Source organism: Pseudorca crassidens, chromosome 6 (assembly GCF_039906515.1).
Source record: "Pseudorca crassidens isolate mPseCra1 chromosome 6, mPseCra1.hap1, whole genome shotgun sequence".
In the NCBI taxonomy this organism is placed as follows: Eukaryota; Metazoa; Chordata; class Mammalia; order Artiodactyla; family Delphinidae; genus Pseudorca; species Pseudorca crassidens.
Genome location: NC_090301.1, coordinates 67,000,657 through 67,023,549, shown reverse-complemented (window position 1 = coordinate 67,023,549; position 22,893 = coordinate 67,000,657). Strand labels below are relative to the sequence as shown.

The following is a 22,893-nucleotide window of genomic DNA, read 5'->3' as shown; positions in this document are numbered from 1 at the left end:
AGTGCAATTCTTCACTTTTTCTATGGGGAGAAAAGAATTGCTAAAATGACTGGAATGGTTAAACAAAACAAATGAAAGAGAGACTATAAAGAAATGAGACATCATCTCCTATAATGTTTCAGTCATAAATAATAGTCAATAGAAACCTAGCACATATAGTCATTTACCTCATCTCAACCAAAGGTCAGAGATAATTGGGCCTGAAATATCATCTTGTAAAAGGGTAATCTGTGTCACAAAGACACTGAGCTTGGGAGAATTACTGACAGAGTCATCTGTTCCCAAAACCTCCCTCATTCCAAAGAACTGAGCATATACAAAGGAATAAAAATAAAGGATCAGTTCTAAATGCAAAGTCCAGGTGGGGAAAAGGGAACATAAAAGAATGCAAAAAGGAACCTTCTTCTTCCCCAACTCTGGGATAAACTTCTCTTCATGGGGACCCCCAACCTTTGGGCCAAGGAAGACAGAGGGAGCAGGAAAGGCACTTCTCAGGTGGAAACACCCCTTTGGGACTGGTCTCCAGGAGTCAGGCCAGAACTCTGCTCCTGCAACAGCACAGCTGTCTGTGTGGGCGCAGTGCTCTCTGAAAAGGTCACCGTGGAAACAGGACACAAGGCCGAAGCAGGAAACTGGTCAGAGTCAAGGGTAGCATAGCACCCTTTTCCCATGTTGCCGATTTGCTAAACCTGATCTGAAGAAATGTTATTCCCCAAGATCAGACGGCTTACTCTAGGCTGATGACTACCCATACTTAGGCCACAACCTTTACTTGACCCTGACACTCACACCCACTCTCTTTCTCGTCTTTCTCCCTCTATTAACTTAAGCATAAAACATTCTCTCCCTATTCAAAACAAACGCTGCCCCTTGGACACATCTGGTAGATGAGGCATTCTCCCAGTGCTCATTCACAAAATTAAAGTCAGAGTAGACCCCGTCCTCTCTCCTTCCTCTGTTCAACTCCTAAGTCTTAACCCAACCCCGAATCAAAGTCACACCTTGATAAACACCCTTCGAATGGCATTTTTGCCCAGCTCAGTGCCTCAGTGCCTAGGATGGTGCAAGGAACATAGCAGGCCCTCCATAAATAGGGAAACAATGTATTAAATTCCCCAAATGCCTATTACGCCATCATCAGATATTTCCTTTTCCCATTCTGGATCATAGGGACAGTCCAGAATCGATCTTTTCCACCACCATGACGCACAGACAAATCTATCATCTACATTCCCATCTTATATCTTAACCCCAAAGCCAAGCTCTTAAAAGGCCCAGACATTTCAGCAGGGCTGTTTTTCCCTTGGGCTCTGTCTTTACAGCTCTTGAAAGAGTCTCCTCCTTGATCATCTCCCCATCAAAAGTCTCAGTCCCACATACTGAAGGACTTGCCTCCCCCATCAAAGACTCTAATTCAGAACATACCTCTGCTCCGGGAATATTTACTCCCACTTTCTCCAATCCTTATCCAAAAAGCACATGTACCAATTAAACTGCAACCCCCTCCCTCCCCCCAAAAAAACAAGTATATAAGCCTTATTATACCAGACATCCATCAAAATACAACATCCCATGGAATGCTTCTCTACTGTCTCTATTATTACTGTATGTTATCAGAATTCATCTATTTCCTGGGGCATTTCCTTCATTCCTAAAACTATAAACACACATTATTGAACCCACCACAGGTAGTAAAAGTGCTGAAAAAACAAAAGAGAACAACAGATGGGGGAAAATAATGGACTGTCTTCTCCTCTCTGTTCATTATCCCTCTCCTTGTTGCAAGCATCTGACTATTTAAATTTATTGTTTCTACCCTTGCAAGAACAAGGTACATTTTACACAGTGAAGCTTCTCTTTGTTTTGTTGACTGAAAATTGGGAGAAAGCATATTCAAAAGAGATGGGATTATCCTAGGATACACTAATTTTTTTTTCAAAAAATGTATAATTGTTTTGGATCTCCCCATAGTTGCTTGGTCCTTGATGTTTAATTTGCTCAAGCCAGTCCCAAAATAGAAACTTGAAAAGAAAGAAAATCATAAAAATTAAGTTCATAAGCTAATCATCACTTATAAGTCATCTGCCTTCTGCAGCCAGTAGCCTCCAAACTGAGGAATTCGCTGAAATGAAAGAAAACCTGCGGAGTCCAAAACTCCTATTACCTTTCACCACAGTTCACCATTATCACTTTCCTTTAGTAAATAACATTGGCTTGGGTTGAAAAGGTGAAAGATTAAAGAAGGTATTAAAAGAACCAGTCAATCCCCTCTCACCCCAACACCACTGCCAGCCCTTCCAATTTCTGACTTAAAATCGTTCAGCTGTTATCATATATAACTCTCCCACCTACAATGTGAATAATAATAGCTCCCAGGCTCTGTACTTTACATATATTCTTTCATTTAACGCATCCCAAAAGCCTGACATGTAAGTTTTAAAGTTCCCATTATACAGATGTGAAAACTGAGACCCTGAAGGAAACTAATGGCTACGAACTATATCAGTCAATAGAGTTATTTAAAATAGGCCATGCTAATACTTTGTTAATAGTGTAAGAGTATCTTAAAGACTAAATGGATGTAGAATTCCTAAGATTTTTGAATTAGAACACTTTTAAATGCATACCTGTTTTTTCCTTGAATTTGCTTTGGGAAACAGGCCTGCTGACAACACAGATGTAAATGGAGAGCAGCATAGCTCAGGAAAAGGGTTTGGAATAGATGGCATTTCCAGAACATCAAGATCTTTCTTTTTTCTCCTACACCAAGAGAACATAGAATGTAATTTACATAAAACAGAATGTAAAATATAATTGCTGTCAGGATTAAAAAGTTAAGGCCAGCATGCACCACTCTGTGACAACACTAGTATTATATAAAGTATATGGCAAAGGTCTGTGGTGTACTTTCTATGGGTCAAAATAAGTTAGTTAATTGATATAAATCAATCTTCTTTTGTATTCCTTTTTTGGGGGCCTTTAAAAAAAAATCACCAGGCCTGGAAACCCCATTTCCAGCACTTCTGATAATTTTCCTGAAGCTGAAATACAGACTACAGAATGATTGATGCAAAAGTCATCCTGAGGAGCTAGACATTGTTTTGCATCCACTAAATTGACAAAGTCTATAAACATTTACTGAATTCATCCCTATGCTATTTTACTAATCACTTTTGGAAGTTATGGTTTATTAATTATAGCGGTGGTTCATTGCACTTCAAATTTCATTCACAATGTTGCCCACACACAGTCTGTTGATTTTTCAAGTGCTTATAGATACTAAACTGCAAGGCAGTGTTTTTGTGAAGGTTAAGTGAATAGAACTTGCTAGTGTTAATGTACTCTAGTCCACTGCGGAGTAATTTTAACTTCAGTGAAGTTGAAGCACTTTGAAAATCTGAAGAAGAAAAAAAAAAAGCACCACTTAAATGTATGAATATAAAGGACTACAGATTTTTGTATTGTTGCATCCTTTTTCTTTCCTGAAGTATGTGCGAAATTGTGAACTCTACAGGCACTTAGTGCTGAATGCTATGGAGACTGGGAAACCTTTTAAAGCCTCTATTCTTTCCTGCTGAACAGCGAGACTGCTCAAATGTCAATCCGTGCTTTGCCTCTCCAGGGTCGCTGTAAGACTCTATGTGGGAGGTGAACTCATTTATTCTATGATTTTTTAAATATATGAAAGAAAAGGATTTTTTTTTTAATGCAGGACCACGAAGCAAGAAGGAAGGGGGCTGGCCAGCCTGGGGCTCGGCCTCCTAGTTCACACCGACGGGCAGAGGCGAGAGAGATCCGAAGCTCTCAATGAAACGGTGATGCTATTTATAAGGCGCCGAGAGATCGCAATGTCCTGCTGATCCGGTAGGAGCCAGCTCAAAGGCAATTGTCTTCAGAGAGTTTCACAAACTTGGCCCCGCTCTGGGCACATGGCTCGCCCCCTAGGACCGCCTCCTCACCCCTTCGCCGGCTGCCAACCCAGGACACTCCCCCGCGCCCTCCGAGGGCTGCCTACCTGTCTGCAGCACAGCCGCGGGTCCCGTCCGGAGGGGGCAGGAGCGCCCGCGCGTGCAGCCAGGGTGCCGGCACCAGGTCGCGGGCGTCGCCCCTCCCCTGGGCAGCGCCGCACACCTGGGCGGCCAGCGGCGAGTCCCGGGCAGCCGCCCGACCCGCGGCGCTCTGCCCATCTTGCAGGGAAGTGGTCATTGTCGCCGGCCGGGAAGCTCGGGCGTCATGGGAGACCCGGCGCGTGGGGAGAAGGAGGTCGGGCGGCGGGAGGCGAGGTGCCGGCTCGGCAGCCCGAGCACGCTGCAGGTGCGGTGGCCTCGCCGCCTGCGCTCCGGGCCGGGGCAGCTCAGACGCTCGGCCGGGCGGTAGGCGAGGCGGCGGGGGAGGGGAGGGGGCGGAGGAGGAGGGTGGGGAGAGGGGAGGAGCGGCCGGTGGGTGGGGGCCGCGGGCGGCGGGGCGAGGCGCAGTGGGGGCGGGGAGGGCCCCGGGCGGGCCCCGCTCGGGGTCTGGGGCGCTGGGGGGCGCTGGCTCGGAGCCCGCGCCACCCGCGCGGGGCCCTGGCTACCGGCGCCCGAGGTCCGGGCCGCCGCCTCCCCAGGTGGGTGCCCGAGCGCGAGGCTGAGCCCGAGGTCGGGGCGGGCCCGCGCCGCGGGAGGTGGGACCCGTGTGAGCCGGCGCTCGCGCAGGGCCGGCCTGGCCGACCGCGGGCGGGGCAGGGGTCTGGGCAGCCCTGACCCCCAGACTCTTTCATTCTTCCTGCTCTGCTGTGTGAGATCACCTAAGCTGTCGCCGGGCCGCCATGACAGGCCCCACCGTGCCTGGAGGCCAGGGGACCAGGGGGCCAGGTTTGTCCCAGTCTTTACCCCCACGTGCCTCTTCTTCCTTCCACTCCGCAGCTAAACACACGGGCGTGGGGAAGGGGTGGACGGGGACCAGGGAGTACAATCAGTGTAGAAAACTACTGAGATGTTTGAGGATTCTTAGTAAGGTATGAGTAAACCTGACGTTATCTTGGGAATTAGAAAAATTATTAATTTCCTTCTGATAAGAGTAGCTCTCATTTGCTGAGTCCCCACTCTGCCTAGTACTGCTCCACCTCACAACAGCCTTATAAATTAGATGTTTACCCCATTTTACAGTCAAGGAAATTGGGGCTCAGTGTCATGGAGTACCTGGTACAACATAGGGCTAGCAATAGTGCAGTCAGGCTTCCAACCCAGAAGATTCCATCCTCACCATCCAGACTGTTTGAAGTGGTAATTACATTAGGCTCACCCTCTGAGGTAAGGCAACCCTACTCTGAATTCTTGGGTAGTAATTCTGTTTCTGCTCTTCTGGAATTGCCCCCATACCACTGCACTATTTGGGATTTTCACGTGTTTCACACACTCTTTGTTCTTTGACCAAATTAGGTTAACATTCTGTCCCTGGCATCTGTTACACCAGGTTTTCTTAACCTTCACAACCTCTGCCCAGGGAAAGGCAAACACTGCCTCCTGAAGAAACTGGCAAAATCCCCTCCTCCATATCTGTGTGTTCACACACACACACACACACACACACACACACACCTTGGCACCAACCACTGCTGACACCCAGGATTTCCTCACCCCCAGCCTGTGAGAAACCTGGAGTACTCCACTGAGGCAGGAAATCTTTGAGTCAAAGAGCTTACAGAATCCAAGTTCTTCATTTTTCTGATGTCAAAATTAAGACCCAATAAAGAGCAGTACTGGCCTGGGTCACACATTGGGTGTGGTCTGCAGGACACTTTATACAATGCAATGGCTAAGCCCAGTAGTTCCCCTGAGGGATAAAATCAGTACTACTAATCATTATAGCTAACATATTGATGCTGTGTGCCAGGCAAAGCCCTCATTCCCATCCCATTCCCTGAAGTATGGTCTGGATTCCGTATGTGGGTTTTAAGAGAGTTTAATGTAAAAGCATACAGATATGTTGAGGTCATTCCAGCAAAATAAAAAAGAGTCATGTATTTGCAGATAACTTGAGCTAAAGACATAAAGAAGTATACTTTCATCGTCATGATCATCATCAATCATTCCTATTTTCATCCAAAAGTCCTGCAGGCAACCATTGCTCCTTTCTAAAAATGATATAGTTTGAGCATTCTAACAGGAAAGTGAATAAGTGGCTGGTGTTTATGCCCTCTCTTCTCAACAACTCTTTCTCCTTCTGTCTCTCATACACACACACACACACACACACACAGAGAGAGAGAGAGAGCAGACAGTCTTTTTTGCCAGAGAAAAGGGTAGGTGGAAACTGTATCTTTGGAATCACTGGAAATACTATTGCCCAGTAGTATTCCACTTCCCAGCATAAATTTTTAACCTCGAGAAAGAGTATTCATTGGTTAGAATGAAATCTCATTTGTGTCTCCCCTCTCTGGGCATTTTCTCATTTAGTGGAAATCCAGGGAGTATCCACTTGCATGGATCCACTTGCATAACTTCCATGGGTAAAAATTGTTATACCTGTGGTAACTGGGGACAAAAAGAAAAAGAACAAATCTCTGAAGAATGAGAACCTAAATAATTTTGTCTTGTAGATTGACGTTAATATTGAGTTTACTCCCAGACACCTTGAAGTGAAGATCTATACCAAGAATGATAGAATTCCCTCATTCACATTTTTGAAGCAAGCCAACAAAAAAACTAGCTTTTGTATCCAGGAGGTTTACAAAAAAATGATTCTAAATAAAGAATTATGCAATATAAAAGGTGCAGAATACTACCAGACCTAGTACAGCCTAAGAGAATACAGAGGCCTTTTTCTGTCAAAAGGAAGTTAAAAAGAGATTTTCCTTCCCATAACGAAGATATCTGAAACAATAAGGCAGATATCTTGGCACCAAAGAGCGAGTCCTCCCCAAGTGGCCCTTGTCCCTTTTGATTTGAGCCTGTAAAATGGCAAAGGAAGCAGTTTGATACAAAAATATCATCATAAAAAGATAAATTTGGCTATATTATATTAAGAACTTCTGTTTATCAAAAGATACCATTAAGAGATCTAAGATGTAAGGCATAGAATGGGAGAACAGATTTACAAGACATAACATAAGGTAGGGCCTTCCTACCCCTAAGACCCCTCCTTGCTTTATTCTCTCCCTTTCTCATCAAATCAAATGGCTTAACCCTTTATACTGGGAAAGATAACACATGTACAGAAAAGAAGTTCACAAACAAAATTGTGTGATGAATTATCACAAGGCAAACACCGATGTCAGATCATGAAATGCATTATTGTCAGTCCTCCAAAAGTCCCGCCCTCCAATCCAGATTTTCAGAGTAATGAACTCATAGTTTAACCCATCCGTACTCATAATAGAGTAGGTTGTCTGGTTTGGAACTTTAAATGGATTCATGCAGTATGATCCTTTCGTGCTTGACTTGGTTCCCTTTACACGTTATTTACCATATTTTTCCATGTTTTTACAAGTATCTGTAGTTTTTCTAACTCTCCTATTGTACGTAAATACCACAATTCATGTATCCATTCTACTACTGATAAACATCTGAGCTATTTCCAGATTTGGACTGTTATTAGTATTGTTGCAGTGAACATTTTCACCCTTCTCTTGGTGCACATATGCATGCATTTCTGCATGGCATGTATGCAGGAGTTGGCATTGTGAGGTCATGGTGTGTCTATGCTCATCTCCTGTAGATTCTGCCTGTTTCTCAGATTAATTGTACCAATTTTCACGACCACCAGCAATGCATACCTTTCCCCAGTTCTTCACATCCTTGACAATTGGAATATTATTAGAATTTTTACAAGAGATATTCTGGTGCACGTACAGAGATACCTCATGGTGGAATTTGACTTTTCTTGATGACTCATGAGGTTGAGCACTTTTTCACGTGATTATTTGCCATTTGGACATTCTCTTTTGCTAAGTACCAATTCTCCTGCCCATTTTATGATGAGTTGTCTGTCTTTTTTCTTATTTGTTTTATATTCAAGTTACCAGCTATTTTTTAGTTATGTCTTGTAAATCTATTCTCCCATTCTATGTCTTACATCTTAGACCTCTTAATGGTATCTTTTGATAAACAGAAGTTCTTAATATAATATAGCCAAATTTATCTTTTTATGATGATATTTTTGTATACTGCTTAGAAATTTTCCCTATATATTGCAGTAATTTATCGTTTTGCTTTTCACATTTAAATCTGTGATCCACCTGATTTTTTTTTCTAATAGTATGAAAGTGTGAAAATATAGAGGTTGTTTTATTTTTGTCCCCATAAATAGGTAATTGTCACAGGCTCATTCATTGAAAGGATTATTCTTTCCTCACAACTTTACAGTGCCTCTTTTGTCTAATTCAATTGTTCATCTATCCATGTGTCTTTTCTGGGCTCTTTCTTCTATTCCTTTGGTTTATTTATCAATATTTATGCCAACATCACATTGCCTTGATTACTATGATTTATAAAAGGTCTTAATATTCAGTAAAACAAGACTTTTCATTTTATTCTTCTTCAGTCTATTAATTTTAGAATTAGATTCACAAGTTCTGCAAAGACCTGCAGGGATTTTGACTGGATTATATTAAATCTATAAATCAGTCTGGGGAGAAGTAATATTTTTAAAAAGGCACAATCCATGAAATTGCTATGTCTTTTCACTTGATTATATCTTTAATTTGTTGCAATGATGCTTCATGGTTTTTTTCATAGATACCTTACACATATATTGTTAAACATGTTCTTAGATATCTGATATTTTTACACTATTTTGGACACCTTTTTAAAATTTGATTTTCTATCATTTGTTGTTGATGAGAAAAACAACTGATTTCTGTGTATTGATCTTTTTTTACCACATAATTACTTTCACACATTAATTCTAGTAATTTTACTGAAAACATTCTTAGGTTTTCAATGTACATGACCATATTATCTGTGAATTATGACAGTTTTAATCATCATCCTAATTTTTATCTTTTATGTCTTTTTTTTAGTTTTACTACACTGCTTAGGAATTTGAGAACAATGTTGAATATGAATGTTGGTAGCACAGATTCCAGTCTTATTCCCCATCTCAAATGGATAGATACTAAATATAATATTGTCATACCCTTATCATAAGGAAGGAGGGTTCCCTCATATTCCTTGTTTGCTAAGAATTTTTATCATGAGTGGATATTGAATATTATTAAACAGCATTTCTGCAACTACTGAGTTGATTATATGGTTTTTCTCCTTCATTCTATTGAAGTAATGAGTTATGTTGATTTTTTTAATGGTAAACTAAACTTGCATTCATAGAATAAACCCTACTCATTCTTTCTTACATTTTTTTATGTTTGCTGTTAATTGTTTATAATTTTTGCATCTATGTTCATGGATGAGATTGGCCTGTAATTTTTCTTTCTCATAATATTCTTATGAGGTTGGTATAAGGTTATGATAGCCTTATTATAAATGAGGAGTGTCCCTCTTTTTATCTTTCCTTAAAGAATGTATATATAACATTGGTGTTCTTTGTTCCTTAATAGTTAATACAATTTACTTATAAAGTAATTTGGCACCGTGGTTTTCTTTGCGGGAAAGTTTTTAATAAATGACTTAATATTTTTAATAGTTATAGGACTACTCTAATATTCTTATTTCTTCTAGTGTCGATTTGACAAGTAGCATTTTATAGGAATTCATCTCTTTCATCTAAATTTTCAAATGTTTTAGCAGAAAATTATTCATATTTTCTTCTTAACTTTTTAATACCTAAAGAATTTATTGTGTTGGCCTGTTCCTTATTCCTAACATTGGATATTTGTGCCTTCTCTTTTTTTTCTTGATTATATTCACCATGAATTTTAAAGCTTTTCAGGAATGACCTTATTGTCTGTTTGTGTTTGGTCTTGTTTATGTCTATTCTTATCTTTTCTATTTCCCTCCTTGCACTTTCTTTGGGTTTATTTGCTATTCTTTTTCTTTCCCTAAATTTTTCATGTGGATGCTTATAGCTCATTGATATTTAGCTTTTCATATTTTCTAATATTCACATTTAAAGACATGTATTTCCTCTCAGGTATGACCATAGCTGTATCTCTCAAGCTTTAATGAGCTGTATTTTGATTATTATTCAGTTCAATGTGTTTTCCATTATGATAGAGTTTTTCTAGCTGTCTTTTTGTTTTGTTCTTTTTTTTTTTTTTTTGCGGTACGCGGGCCTCTCACTGTTGTGGTCTCTCCCGTTGCGGAGCACAGGCTCCGGATGCACAGGCTCAGCGGCCATGGCTCATGGGCCCAGCCGCTCCGCGGCATGTGGAATCCTCCCGGACCGGGGCACGAACCCGCGTCCCCTGGCAGGCGGACTCTCAACCACTGCGCCACCAGGGAAGCCCTCTTTTTTTAATATATAGTTTAATTTCCTTGTTGTCACAGAATATATATGATTTCAGTCCTTTGAAATTTGTTGAAACTTGCTTTTTGGCCCAGCATATGATCAACATTTATAATAGTATGTGTGTGCTTGAAATGAAGGTATTTTCTGTGGTTGTTGGATTTATTGTTTTACATATATATATAAAATATGTCAATTAGGTCAAATGTGTCAAAACCATGTTGTTTAAATTCTCTGTATTCATAATGATTTTTTATTTGTTTATTCTACCATATTCTGAGAGATGTTATATTAAAATCCCCCAGTATGATTTTGGTTTTTTTTTTTTACTGTATACACTCTATTTTGCTTTATAGGGGTTAAAGCTATATTTTTAGAAGTTAATTTTAGTATATTATTTTACAAATTTAGAATTAGTAGGTCTTCTTGGTAGACTGAAGCAGTGAGCATTTTGAGGTGTTCACCTTTATCTCTAGTAACTTTTCTGCCTTCACGTTTTTGTCCGATATTAATACAGTTTGGCTGATGTTTTATGGTACATCTTTTGTCCATACTTTGTGTCAACATTTTTTTTATCTCCATTTTTAGAAGTGTCTTTTGTAAATGACATATGATTAAGTCTCTTTGGTCATTTGGTTTTTATCCAAGTAGATGATCATTGCTTTCAATTGAAGAACATTTTGGGTTAAATCTCTATCCCAAGAAGTGCTATCTTCTTATCTAACCATTTCTGTCTTCCTTTTCCCCTTCTTTCTTATCTTCTCTTGGATTATTTTGTATTATTTCGTGTTTTCCCCTCTGCTTATTCATTTGTCCCATCTGGCTCATTCATTTTCCATCCTTTTCCACCTTGCCCTGGGACCCAGGAATGTCAACTTTAGGGATGACATCAAAGAGCTTCCTTGCTTTCTGATTTCTGGTTGGCCTTGTTCAATGGAAGACACCAGTAAGAGATTGAAAAGTGGGAAGAATATGAAGTTGGGATATTTATTCTCTTTTTTCCCTGTCAGATGGCATGGTTCCTCTCCTGCAATGCAATCTACTACATGTGTAAGTGTTACCTGACCTCTTTATGTAACCCTATGGGAATTTCAGGCTCAGAGAACGGCACAAATGCTGATACTCTGGCTACTACTATTACTGTGAATGACAAACTCTCCTTTGTCTCTGACCCAGGAGTTTTGTGTCTTTTGCCAGCATCCTTGAAACTACAGCAGGATAATTTGTCAGCTTGCAAGCTGAGCAAAATCTCAGACAATTCTTGACACAGTGGAGTTCTGCACTATCTCCTTTTGTTATATTTTATTTTGTTTTGTTTAAACTTGGTCACATCTTTATAAAGAGCTCCTTTATTAAGCTCTCTTGAAATTACCCAGCTTGAATGTGCCATATGTTTCCTTCATTATTAACTTGGGACTGATGCACAGTCCCAGTTTTCGTGATTATATCAGTGATCACAGCATATATTCTTGACTTATCAAATTATATTTACTTAATTTTACCATCTTTCCAGATAACGCAAGGATATTAGAGCACTTTTGTATGAAATGTCCAGAATAAGCAAATCTGTAGAGACAGAAAGTAGATTATTGGTTACCTAGGGCTGCATGGGTTGGGGTAAAATGGAGAGTGATTGCTAACGGGTTTGGGTTTCTTTTGGGGGCAATGAAAATGTTCTGAAATTAATTGTAATGTTGGTTGTACAAATCTGTGCATAAATTAATAGCTATTGGATTGTGCATTTTAAGTGGTGAATTATATGTTATGTGAACTATATCTCAACATAGTTGGATGCTCCCTGGTGAGAGCTTCATTCACCTAGCATAAGTTTTCAAGGTTCATACATGTTGTAGCACGTGTAAGTACTTCATTCCTTTTTTACTGAGGAAAAATGGTCTATCGTATGTGTATACATTTTGTTTATCCATTCATCATTTGATGGGTATTTGGATTTTTTCCACTTTTTGGCTATTGTGTATAGTGCCACAACGAACATTTGCATACAAGGTTTTGTGCAGACATATGTTTTCACTTCTATTTGGAATTGCAGAGCTATATGGTAGCTCTATGTTTAATCATTTAAGGAACTTCCAGAATATCTTCCAAGGTGTCTGCATCACTTTGTTTTCCAACCAGCAATATAAAAGAGTTCTGATTTCTCCACATTTTGACTAACACTTATTGTCTCTCTTTTGAATATAGCCATTCCAGTAGGTGCCAAGTGGTTTCTCGTTATGGTTTTGATTTGCATTTCCCAAATGGCTAACAATGTTGAACATCTTTTATGTGCCTATTGGCCATTTGTATATCTTCTTTGGAGATACATCTATTCATTTATTTAGGTCTTCTCTGGCTTCTTTCAACAACGTTTTCTAGTTTTCGGATTATAAATGTTGTACTACTTTTTAAAAATGTATTACTAAGTACTTTATCTTTTTATGCTAATGTAAATGGAATTGTTTTCTTAATTTCATTTTTTGGATTATTCATTTCTACTTTATATAAATCAGATTGATTTTTGTATATTGATCCTGTATCCTGCAACCTTGCCAAACTCACTTATTAGTTCTAATAGGTTTTTAGGTGTTTTTTTGTGTGTGTGTGTGATTTCTTAGAATTTTTCACACACAAGATCAGGTCATTTGCAAATAGAGACTATTTTAGTTCTTCGTTTCCAGTCTGGATACCTTTTATTTTGTTTTTCTTTTTTTATTCTTTTTTTTCTTTTTGTCTAACTGCCTGACTAGAACCTCCAGTTCAATGTTGAATAGAAGTAGTGAGAACAGATATCCTTGTCTTGATTCTTATCATAGGGGGGAAAATTCAATCTTTCAGCATTAAGTATGGTGTTAGCTGTGTGTTTTCATAGACTTGACTTTTATCAAGTTGAAAAAGTTAACTACTATTCTTAGTTTTGAGTGTTTTTATTATGAAGACATATAGGATTTTGTTAAATGTTCTTTTCTGCTCAGCTTCATATTTAAAGGATCTTTTGCTACCTATAGAATTCTTGGTTGGCACTACTTTCTTTCAACACTTTGAATATATTCTTCCATTGCTCTGGCTTACTTGTTTATATTGAGAAATCAACTCAGTCTAATTGTCATTTATTTTGAAAGTAATTTGAGTCCTATTTACCTCCCCTTACTCTAAGGTTTCCTTTTACTTTGATTTTCAGCAATTGTTTTGTGTTGTACCTAGGTGAGGATTTCTTTTTACTTATTATTCTTGCAGTCTGTAAGTGCTCTTGAATCTGTGACATAACATTTTTTGTCAATTTGGAAATGTTTTTAGCCATTATCTCTTCAAATAGTGCTCTTTCCCCTTTCTCTCTTTTCTCCCTTTCTGGGATTCTAATTACATATATCTTAGACCTTACCACTGTGCCTTCCTTGTCTTTTACTGTTTCTCATGTGTTACCAAATTTTTTTTCATACTTTATCCTAGACATTTTTTTCCTGACATATCTTTCTTTAGCTGTGTCCAAGACATTAATAGATCCATTCATTCATACATAAATTCATGTAAAATTATCCTATTTTTAGTATCTAAATACCTGTTAAAACTCGCAGTCTTGTTTCTTATCTCCTTGAAAGTAATAAGTGTTATTTAGAAGATGTGTCTGATAATGCCAATCTTTGAACCCCCCATGTGTCTATTATCTGCTATTCTTGTTATATTTGATTCATGTCTTATTGTCTCTTTAAACTCCTGGTTATTTATTTATTTTTGTTTACCTGACATTGATTTGCAAAATAACTTTTAGAAATAATTGGAGGCCTAGGACGATGCTAGCTTCCTTTTGAAAAGATTGTAATTGCTTCCGCCTGCTTCCAGGAAGCACTAGTACTCTGGAATTATCTCATCTGCTGATGATTCAAAACTGAGCTCTAGGTCCTCTAAAGACTTACTACTTCTGATTCACCATTACTGCTAGAGTTCATCCTTTTGGTGACCCATCCCAAATCAAGGGGTGTTAACCAGTATTCCTTTCTCTACCTTAATAGTGCTCTATTGTCATAGCTCTCACAAGAGTATAAAAAAATTGCTCAGCCTTTCAACTATCCTCTAGAACTGACAAATGAAGTTTCATCATCAAATCTTAGCCTATTCTATATTTTATTCCTTTAAAATAGGACTTTTGTAGCCCCTCTCCCCGCCGCCCCAACTGCTTACAGCTAGCTGTGCTAGCAAAGCAATTAGTAATTGTGGGAAAAGCTTAAGCATCTTCCCTCTGATCTAGGAGCCATACACTTTTTTCAGTGGCTTTTAGAAGAAAAAGTCTACCCCTGAGTAATATAAAGCACAGGAGAATAATAGTAACAATTTAAGTTCTTCTAAGATACGAGGGTGGCACCATGGCCAGCCAGTGCAGGAACCTATTTTACAGGAGCACAGTCTACTGGAGATCCCATTATCTTCTGTTAAGTGGCCCTTTGCCATGAATGGCCATTTTGAATAATCTTTGTGCCTAATTAAAAATGAAACTTCTAGGAGCAATAATTGACTTAATATGCAAAGCTACCTTCACTTCTTATTAATGTATTCATTTATCTCTTACCAGAGCCTTCAAATGCTCAACCTGATTCATGTAAAATTTTTGGCATGCTTATAAGTTCCTATAATGCTCCATTTAAGTCCCATTACTAAAAATGTTTCAGCAAATTTGTAATATTCCTGCCTGTGTTGCTCTTGCTTTGCAGAAAGAAATTTGGGGCTGCAGAACTACCAGTCTGACACTTTTATGTGCTACATTCCATACAGTATCATTTTTTTTAATTTTTATTTATTTTATTATTTATTTGGTTGAGCTGGGTCTTAGTTGCAGCAAGCCAGCTCCTTAGTTGCAGCACATGAGCTCCTTAGTTGTGGCATGCAAACTGTTAGTTGCTGCATGCATGTGGGATCTAGTTCCCTGACCAGGAATCGAACCCAGGCCCCCTGCATTGGGAGCGTGGAGTCTTAACCACTGCACCACAAGGGAAGTCCCACAATATCATTTTTTTAAGTGGAAAAGAAAACCACAACAATACTCCAGGGAGCATACTTTTTTTTCCAGTCCTGGAAGCATGACGTTTAGTGAGTGCCTACCAGCACACCTGTGCGTGCCTGCCTTCATTAGATCAAAAATATGCATGCTCTCAAACTCCTGAGCTCCAGATGGCTCACAGAGATTCTGCCAACTTTTTCTATGAACGTATAAAGTATTTTATATTTCGATTTTTATTACTTTCAGTGGCTCAGTATAGTTCCCTTGTCATTAATTTTTTAAAAAATATAAACAAATTAGGTATCTCTTATTTAAATAGCAATGCCAGCAAAGTGAAAGACTAGCCTCTGAATGAATGTCTTAAGCGAATACCAAGATTAGATTTTTAAAGGGGGGAAGGAAGGAGGGAGGGAGGGAGGGAAGGAGGGAGGGAGAAGGGAAGGAGGGAAAGAAGGAAGAAAGGGCAAAAAGATTGAGATAGTGGCAAGATAAAGTAGAAATGAAAATTCACTTAAGGAGCATTTTACAGGAATTGAAATCTCACGTAGTGGTTTTTAAACCAGCAGTGCACTGTGGGTTTAGACCTAATGAAATCTGACAGTATACCCTGAAGAAAGGCTAATATACTCTTCTTTCCCTAAAGATTCTTTTTGCTCATGTTCTAGAGAACTTGGATTTTTCCAAGAAAATCAGAATATACCTGTGACATTCAAATGCTTGTGTAAGAAAGCTCAGTGTCACTATTATAGTCCATTTATAGCAGGTATACAGATCCCAAAGCCTGCATTCTCTGTATGAGCACTACCCATGGTTGTAGCTTATTTTCCTTTCCTTATGTTCAGCATTGACTTTGACTTCCTTCTGTATATTTTGGTTATTGCTGTTATATTTATTGTTATCTTGCTGTGTGTGTGCTAGCCACCTCAAATACCAATAGTTTTTGGAATGAACCTGGTGATGGGTAGATAGATAAATAATAATAATTAACAGTTTATTATGATTACTATGCACTCCACAGTTTGGTGAGGGGCTAAAAGTCCTGCAGAATGGGTATAGACAAACCTCAGAAAAATGTTTTTTTGTTAAGGCTGTTTTAACTCTATATTTTCCATTTTATCATGCCCAGCCAATATGTCTTGGGGATCTCTCTTTTAACGGACACTCAAATATCAGAGGGATACAGGGAAGCTAGAGATAAGATTTCAACCTCCCTTCTGGTGCCAACCTAGTACTACTTAAGTCTCATGCCATCTAAAGCCTACTTCAATGTCCTCTTCCAATCACCAAAGATCTCTCTCATGAGCGGGTTTACCCAATGTGCAGATGATGCCTAGATTATATGTATGCCCTTTGTTTAAGGATAAGATGGGTCATTCATTCCTTTCTTAAGTATTGATGCAGAGCATATTATCTGTTGGGTATGGTGTTCTAATAGAAAGCCAAACCAGGCCTTGTATCAGCCTTCAAGAAATTGAGATAACACATAATTTTATAGGAGTACAATAACGACTTTTTTTTGGCTTGAGATTGAAATCTAATCTTTGACCCTGAGCTGCTATTTTGCCTAATGGCAGATACTCAGTTGAGTTCATCCTTTTTTATCCAGTGATTTCTCTTTGCCTTGTCCTCACATTCATAAGTTCTGCTCAGAATTTAGTTCAGAGTTCTATCCACTTCTGTCAGCATAACCCCCAGCTTCACCATAAGATAATACTTTTTGCAGAGATCTATGGTGAGCATTTTCATCCCTACCTTTAAGATCCATAGGAATATTTGGGAACCTTTTCTGCAAATTCTTTAGGAAATGAGGAAGGTAGGAGAGGTGTATTGTTTTGTAGCCTCTCTTGGACTTGATATGCCAGGTGTCATCTCTTAATACACATGTATTAAGAAAGAAAGTCCATCTTCCTGTTTTAGAGATTGGCCCATCTGGCCATCAGAACCCAAGTCCATGAAATATTTGAATCTTTTCCCCTTCTCATTCTGATTCCATAGCTAACTGGTTAGACCACGTTGAGGGGTCAGTTTGTTTGACAGTTACATATTCAGTATAAATAAGAAATTGTTTATTCTGGTTTCACATATCAGTGTTAAGCAAGTATCATATGCATTAATCTAATCAATTCCAGGTCATTTCTGAGTCTGAAAAGTAGAGGACTAGACTCTGGGCTGAGGTGAATTCAGACTATTAGCTCTGTGAAGGCAGAGACTGTGTTTATCTTCATCATCACCCTTTATTTTAAAGTGCCTAGTTCTTAGTTGGTATTTGATATATCTTTTATACATATATTAATTAATTAATTTATGTATTTATTTTTGGCTGTGTTGGGTCTTTGTTGCTGCACGTGGGCTTTCTCTAGTTGCCGCGAGTGGGGGCTACTCTTCGTTGCGGTGCGCAGGCTTCTCTTGTCGCAGAGCACGGGCTCTAGGCGCACGGGCTTCAGTAGTTGTGGCTCGGGGGCTCTAGAGCGCAGGCTCAGTAGTTGTGGTGCACGGAATTAGTTGCTCCGCGGCATGTGGGATCTTCCCGGACCAGGGCTCGAACCCGTTCCCCTGCATTGGCAGGCGGATTCTTAACCACGGAGCCACCAGGAAAATCCCAAGTATTTGATATATCTTAATGAAGAAAAATTTTACCTTCTTAGACTTACTGGTAGCCAGCTACTCAACTGGACTCCTTCTGGTGACATCAATCATACCACACAGGATTTCTTTTGAACTTCTTGCTAAGTTGTATTATTCTCATTTTATATATATGTTAAAACCAAGACTTAGTTAGATGACTTTCCTGTTGTCACAAAGCTAACAGAATGACTTTGGAACTTAGATGTAGAGAATTCCAAAGCCCATACCCTTTCCATTGCATCATGGTGCCTGTAGGAACAAATCAACAGAGATCCCAGCTAGCTAGAGTTATCAGGTAAAGCATCTTGGAAAATATTTAATTTGAACTAGGTTTTGAAGGTTGTGCAGCAGCACAACATCAGCCAAGGTGAAAGGGCAAGATATTGCATGTTATATTGGGAAAATATTAAGCAATAAAGTTCAGCTTAAGTGTATAAGCTGTAAGTTATATGATCATGGACAATGAATCTAGAAAGGTAGAACAGATCATTAAATTCTTGAATGGCAGACTGAGGAATTTGAACATTCTTTTATAAGTAAATAGGAAGCAAACACATGTTTTTAAAGAAGATATGAAGCACAATTAAACACACAAACACAATCATCAATTAGAATGATGATTCAAGTTGACATGTTCCTCAGAAGTAAGGAGACTAGTTAAAATGTTATTGAAAATAGTGCAAGTAATGATAGTAAGGATGGAACAGTACGGGAGAAGGCAAATAATTTAAAGAGCTTCGAGTCTCAAGGCAACATGGGTAGGGGAATGAAGCACTAACAGAAACAGAGGAGTTAAATTGATGATGTAGGAAGATCATGCTTTTAGTTTTGTAGACATTAAGTTTGTACTGCTTGTAGTATATCCAAATGTAGATGACCAGCAGGAAGTTGGGATATGAGACTATAGCTTGAAAATTTTCTGCTGGAGTCGCCTTTTTGGGATTCTTCTGCCGGGAGGCAATAATTGAAATCATGGGGTAAATGAGATTATCAGAGGCAAGGGTCTGAAAAGCAAAAAGTAAAAACTTGAACAAACCTCAGGCAGGAACATTTAGGGGACAGAAGGAGGAAGAAGAAGCCTCAAAGTAGACAGAGAAGGTGCGGTCAAAGAGGTAGGTAGTTATTACTTCCCTCAGGAGGTTATTTCTGCTAGTTTCAAGACTGAGAACTACTGTCTTAGTTTAATGATAGAAAATGATGGAAATAGCTAGGAGGAAGTAAGTTGGTAAATATGGATTAGACCAAGGCAAATTTGATGAGCTGAACAGAATTTTTTTTTGCGGCCATTTACTTTTAAAGTTTTTTTTTTACAATGCTACTTCAAAACTGGCTTATTTTCCCAGGCATTCCCTCCCCACCACCACCATTTTGAATAAAAGTAATAGGCAATACTAATGGATAAAGGATTCCTGGTAAATTCTTAAAACATTTAGGAATATTCTTCTAAGCCAAGTTTTCGACTTGATTTAAATATGAATTGAATTACTAGCAATTGATGTTATAGTCGGCTTTGAATTGAAAATAGTCAATTAATTGAATGACTTTATCCCAGCTATTAATGTACTCTTTTCTATTTCTAATATTTTGTCTCTGAAATACTAATCCCTGTTTGCCCTCTGGTTTCCAATCTTTGGTAAGTTAGATAATGTCATTTTACTTTTTTAAAAATTCCAACTTAACATAAGTAACATTTGCTTCTCTAACCTTTAATAATGCTAAAGCCACAGAAATACTGTTCTATATTTAGATTTTGGGGGGGTTGATAAACACACAGCATATTTCTATTGTATAAGTATGTGATACTCATACAGAAAGCAGACAAAATGTGAAAAAATAACTATTGCTCAAGATCAAAATTTGTTTGCTCAGTCTTTTTTTTTGAAGTATACTTGATTTACAATATTACACTAGTTTCATGTGTACAACATAGTGACTCTATATTTTTATAGATTATATACCATACAAAGTTATTATAAAGTATTGATTATATTCCCTGTGTTTGCTCAGTCATAATAAGAATATGCATATTTCATAGCTTTCTGAATATTTTTTGCTGATGTAAGCTTTTTCTTTCTGAATAATGAACAGAGGCTTTGGAAAATTGCTTTTTAATCGGAGAAAGGAGTTTTTTCTTCAATTAATCTCTACTATTAATTTCAGCTGATATGAGAAACCCCAAAAAGAATCCTAGTAAATGCACAGACTGTTTAGAAAGTGTCAGTAATCTCTATATTTATTTGTTATTACTTTTAAAGAACATTTTGATTGGCAAAAATTACAAAAAGGAACTGATATCATAGTAAATATGTTAGGAGAAGACAACTAGAATAAAAAATTTTTTAAAGATGAGAAACACCCAATGGCAATTTTACAGAATGTTCTTCAAAGACAAATAATCCATTATAGTGCAAGATGAAAACATCAAATATATTTATTTCTTGCCTAAAAAAAAGTAGAAAAGAAATTCAGCTGTACTAATCATTAATATAGATATTGACACTGGCACCTCACTTGCTGTATGTATCAGGAGGTCATGGATCATACAATGAGGGCAAGGTACATGGAAATCACACTGTGACAGCCAGCACTGCTCCACCACTCCTGGGTTCCCTTTCAGCATTTTGCCATGTATTGCAATTTCCTTGTCCCACCAAGTGAATTTGAAAATGTATTATTTTAAGTATTACAACCTTTAAATACTTTGTAACGAGAAAGACAGTGACCACAAAATTGTGTACTACAAAGACATTCACTAGTTATCTTGTTGAAGTACTTGAAGTGGTGGTTGAAATAAAAATTGAGTCATACATTTTTCTTTTACAAATTAGATAAGTGCTTCAAAGTTGCTGCACTTTTCTGCACTGGTAGGTGGGTCTCACCAGAATGCTACCTTGTAGATATTTTTTTGAAAAAAGACATGTTTTCATCCAGCGCATTGGGTGTTTTAACAATGAATGATTAGTAATTGTTTTTGAAACTCATTGATATAGAGAAAGTATTTTTGAAAATATATGATTTTGCTTCATTTTAACAGCAGATGTAAATATGCCAACTATAAATACTCTCATGACTGCTCTTTATTTTAAAAAATAATTTTACAATCTGTTTAACAATCTTCTGAAGATTTCAGTGGATCTTGCTAAAAGTGTAACAATGCAACAACTTCTGATTAGGTGTCAGAAACAAGTGGCTTTTACTCAAGAAGACACCAAGTTGCTGAATTTCAAAAAATGTTTGTGTAATTGGTAGATGGAATTGAAAAATGGGTATCATGATTTCCTAAGTATTTCCCTTGATGTACTCATTTCATTGGAATATAACATTTTTTGTAAGTATCTTCTTCAGTTTTATTAGCCTTTAAAACCAAGTTTAAAAAGTTGAACCTTTAACTTGACTTTCATATTACTAAATGTTAAAATAAAACTTTCATAGAATTTCAGCATGTTCAATTATATGGTTTTCACTAAAAATAATTATCAATAACTTTAAGAGCAAAGATTTTATGTATCATTAGTAACTTGAAAATTATTTAAACATTATTTCACCTTTAATCTAGACTTTAAAATCTTCTATTTATATACTTATAACTATATGTTATATTTCATACAATATAACAGTACAGTAGTAGATAATATATATATTATAAATAAATGTACACCTATGGGATACACAAAATTTTTTCACTGTCACGGGTTTACTATTCAAAGAGTTTAGAGTCTATTAAATGATTAAACTAGAATGAACAAAATAAAATGTTTTTCTGTGCAAACAATAATTGTATTGAAGACTAAACAGTACGTTGGTATTTATTATCATATAAGCACCAACAAGGACTGCATTGGACCCTAGACACTTTGCCTTCATGGGCCTCTTCTTACATAAAAATATTTTAAATTATATTTTATGTCTGCATTGGCATAAAAATAAATATATTAATATTACTTGTATTCTCTAAGGTAAAATTTCATTTATTTCTTCTGATTTTTTAAATATATTGAAACATTTTTATGTTTTAAATAGAGTATTGTGGACCTTAGGCACTGTGCCACATGGATAATTTGGCCCTGGCACCAACACCATAAGAGATGAAATGCAGCTTCTCACATTCAGATTTTAGTGCCATAACTAGTACACCATTTGTTGCAGAATAACCACACATGAGGACCAAGTATACTTTGTAAGGAAAGACTCATGCAAAACACAGAGTATGTGTTTTCTCCAAATAATCGGTCAAAGACATTAAGTCTTTCTGTTTGAAAGATGATGGAGTCCTTGGAACAGCAGCTAGGACAAGAGAAAGGAGAGAAAACGGACCTGAAACTACAACGTAGGAGCAGGTGGAATATGTTCAGGTACTACCAGCATCAGTAAAACAGTAGTGAGGGGTCCGATCTTTAATTAAACTAAAGCCCAACTCTTCCCCATGGCCTTACAGGTCTGACCCATCCGCTTCATTCCTGTGTCCTTCACCAGGCTCCTATCACACTGGCCTGCCTTCTGTTCCTCAGACAAAAACATACTAAGCTCAGTGCAGCCTAAATGGCTTTGCTGGGACACTCTTCCCCCACATTAAGGCAGCGCAGCTCCCCTGTGTCATTTAGGCCTCTGCTTACATGTCACCTCTCCAGACAGTCTTTCTTCGTCAACACTTCCCTCACTCTATTACAACACCCTGTTTTATTTTCTTCATAGCATCAATCACTGTCTGAATCTGTCTTTATCATTAATTCATTTATTGATTGTCTATCACCCCAAATGGAACATAAGCACCATGGTTGCAGAGGGTGTCTGTCTTGTTCACCTGTAGCTCCTCAGTGTGTGGAACAGTACCTGGCATATAAGAGATACTTTTCAAATGAATAAACTGAGGTCAATGTAACAGCTACTTCAAT

The 22,893-nt window shown here is 38.0% G+C and overlaps 1 protein-coding gene across 8 annotated transcripts in view; it reads right to left on the bottom strand.

The window, feature by feature from the left end:
• Window positions 1–4,391, bottom strand: part of GRB14 (growth factor receptor bound protein 14) — a 127,011-nt gene extending 122,620 nt beyond the window's left edge. For 3 of the 8 annotated variants that reach the window (XM_067741711.1, XM_067741715.1, XM_067741718.1), the window contains exons 1-2: window positions 4,016–4,389; window positions 2,628–2,760 (exon numbers count right to left, since the gene is read on the bottom strand). In XM_067741711.1, the coding sequence (XP_067597812.1) occupies window positions 2,628–2,760; window positions 4,016–4,206 (324 nt within the window). In that variant the 5' untranslated portion in view covers window positions 4,207–4,389. Of the gene's footprint in view, window positions 1–2,627; window positions 2,761–4,015 lie in introns of all 8 variants that reach the window. The other 5 variants (XM_067741710.1, XM_067741712.1, XM_067741713.1 and 2 more) reach the window with 3 other exon arrangements.
• Window positions 4,392–22,893: the final 18,502 nt, after the last annotated feature.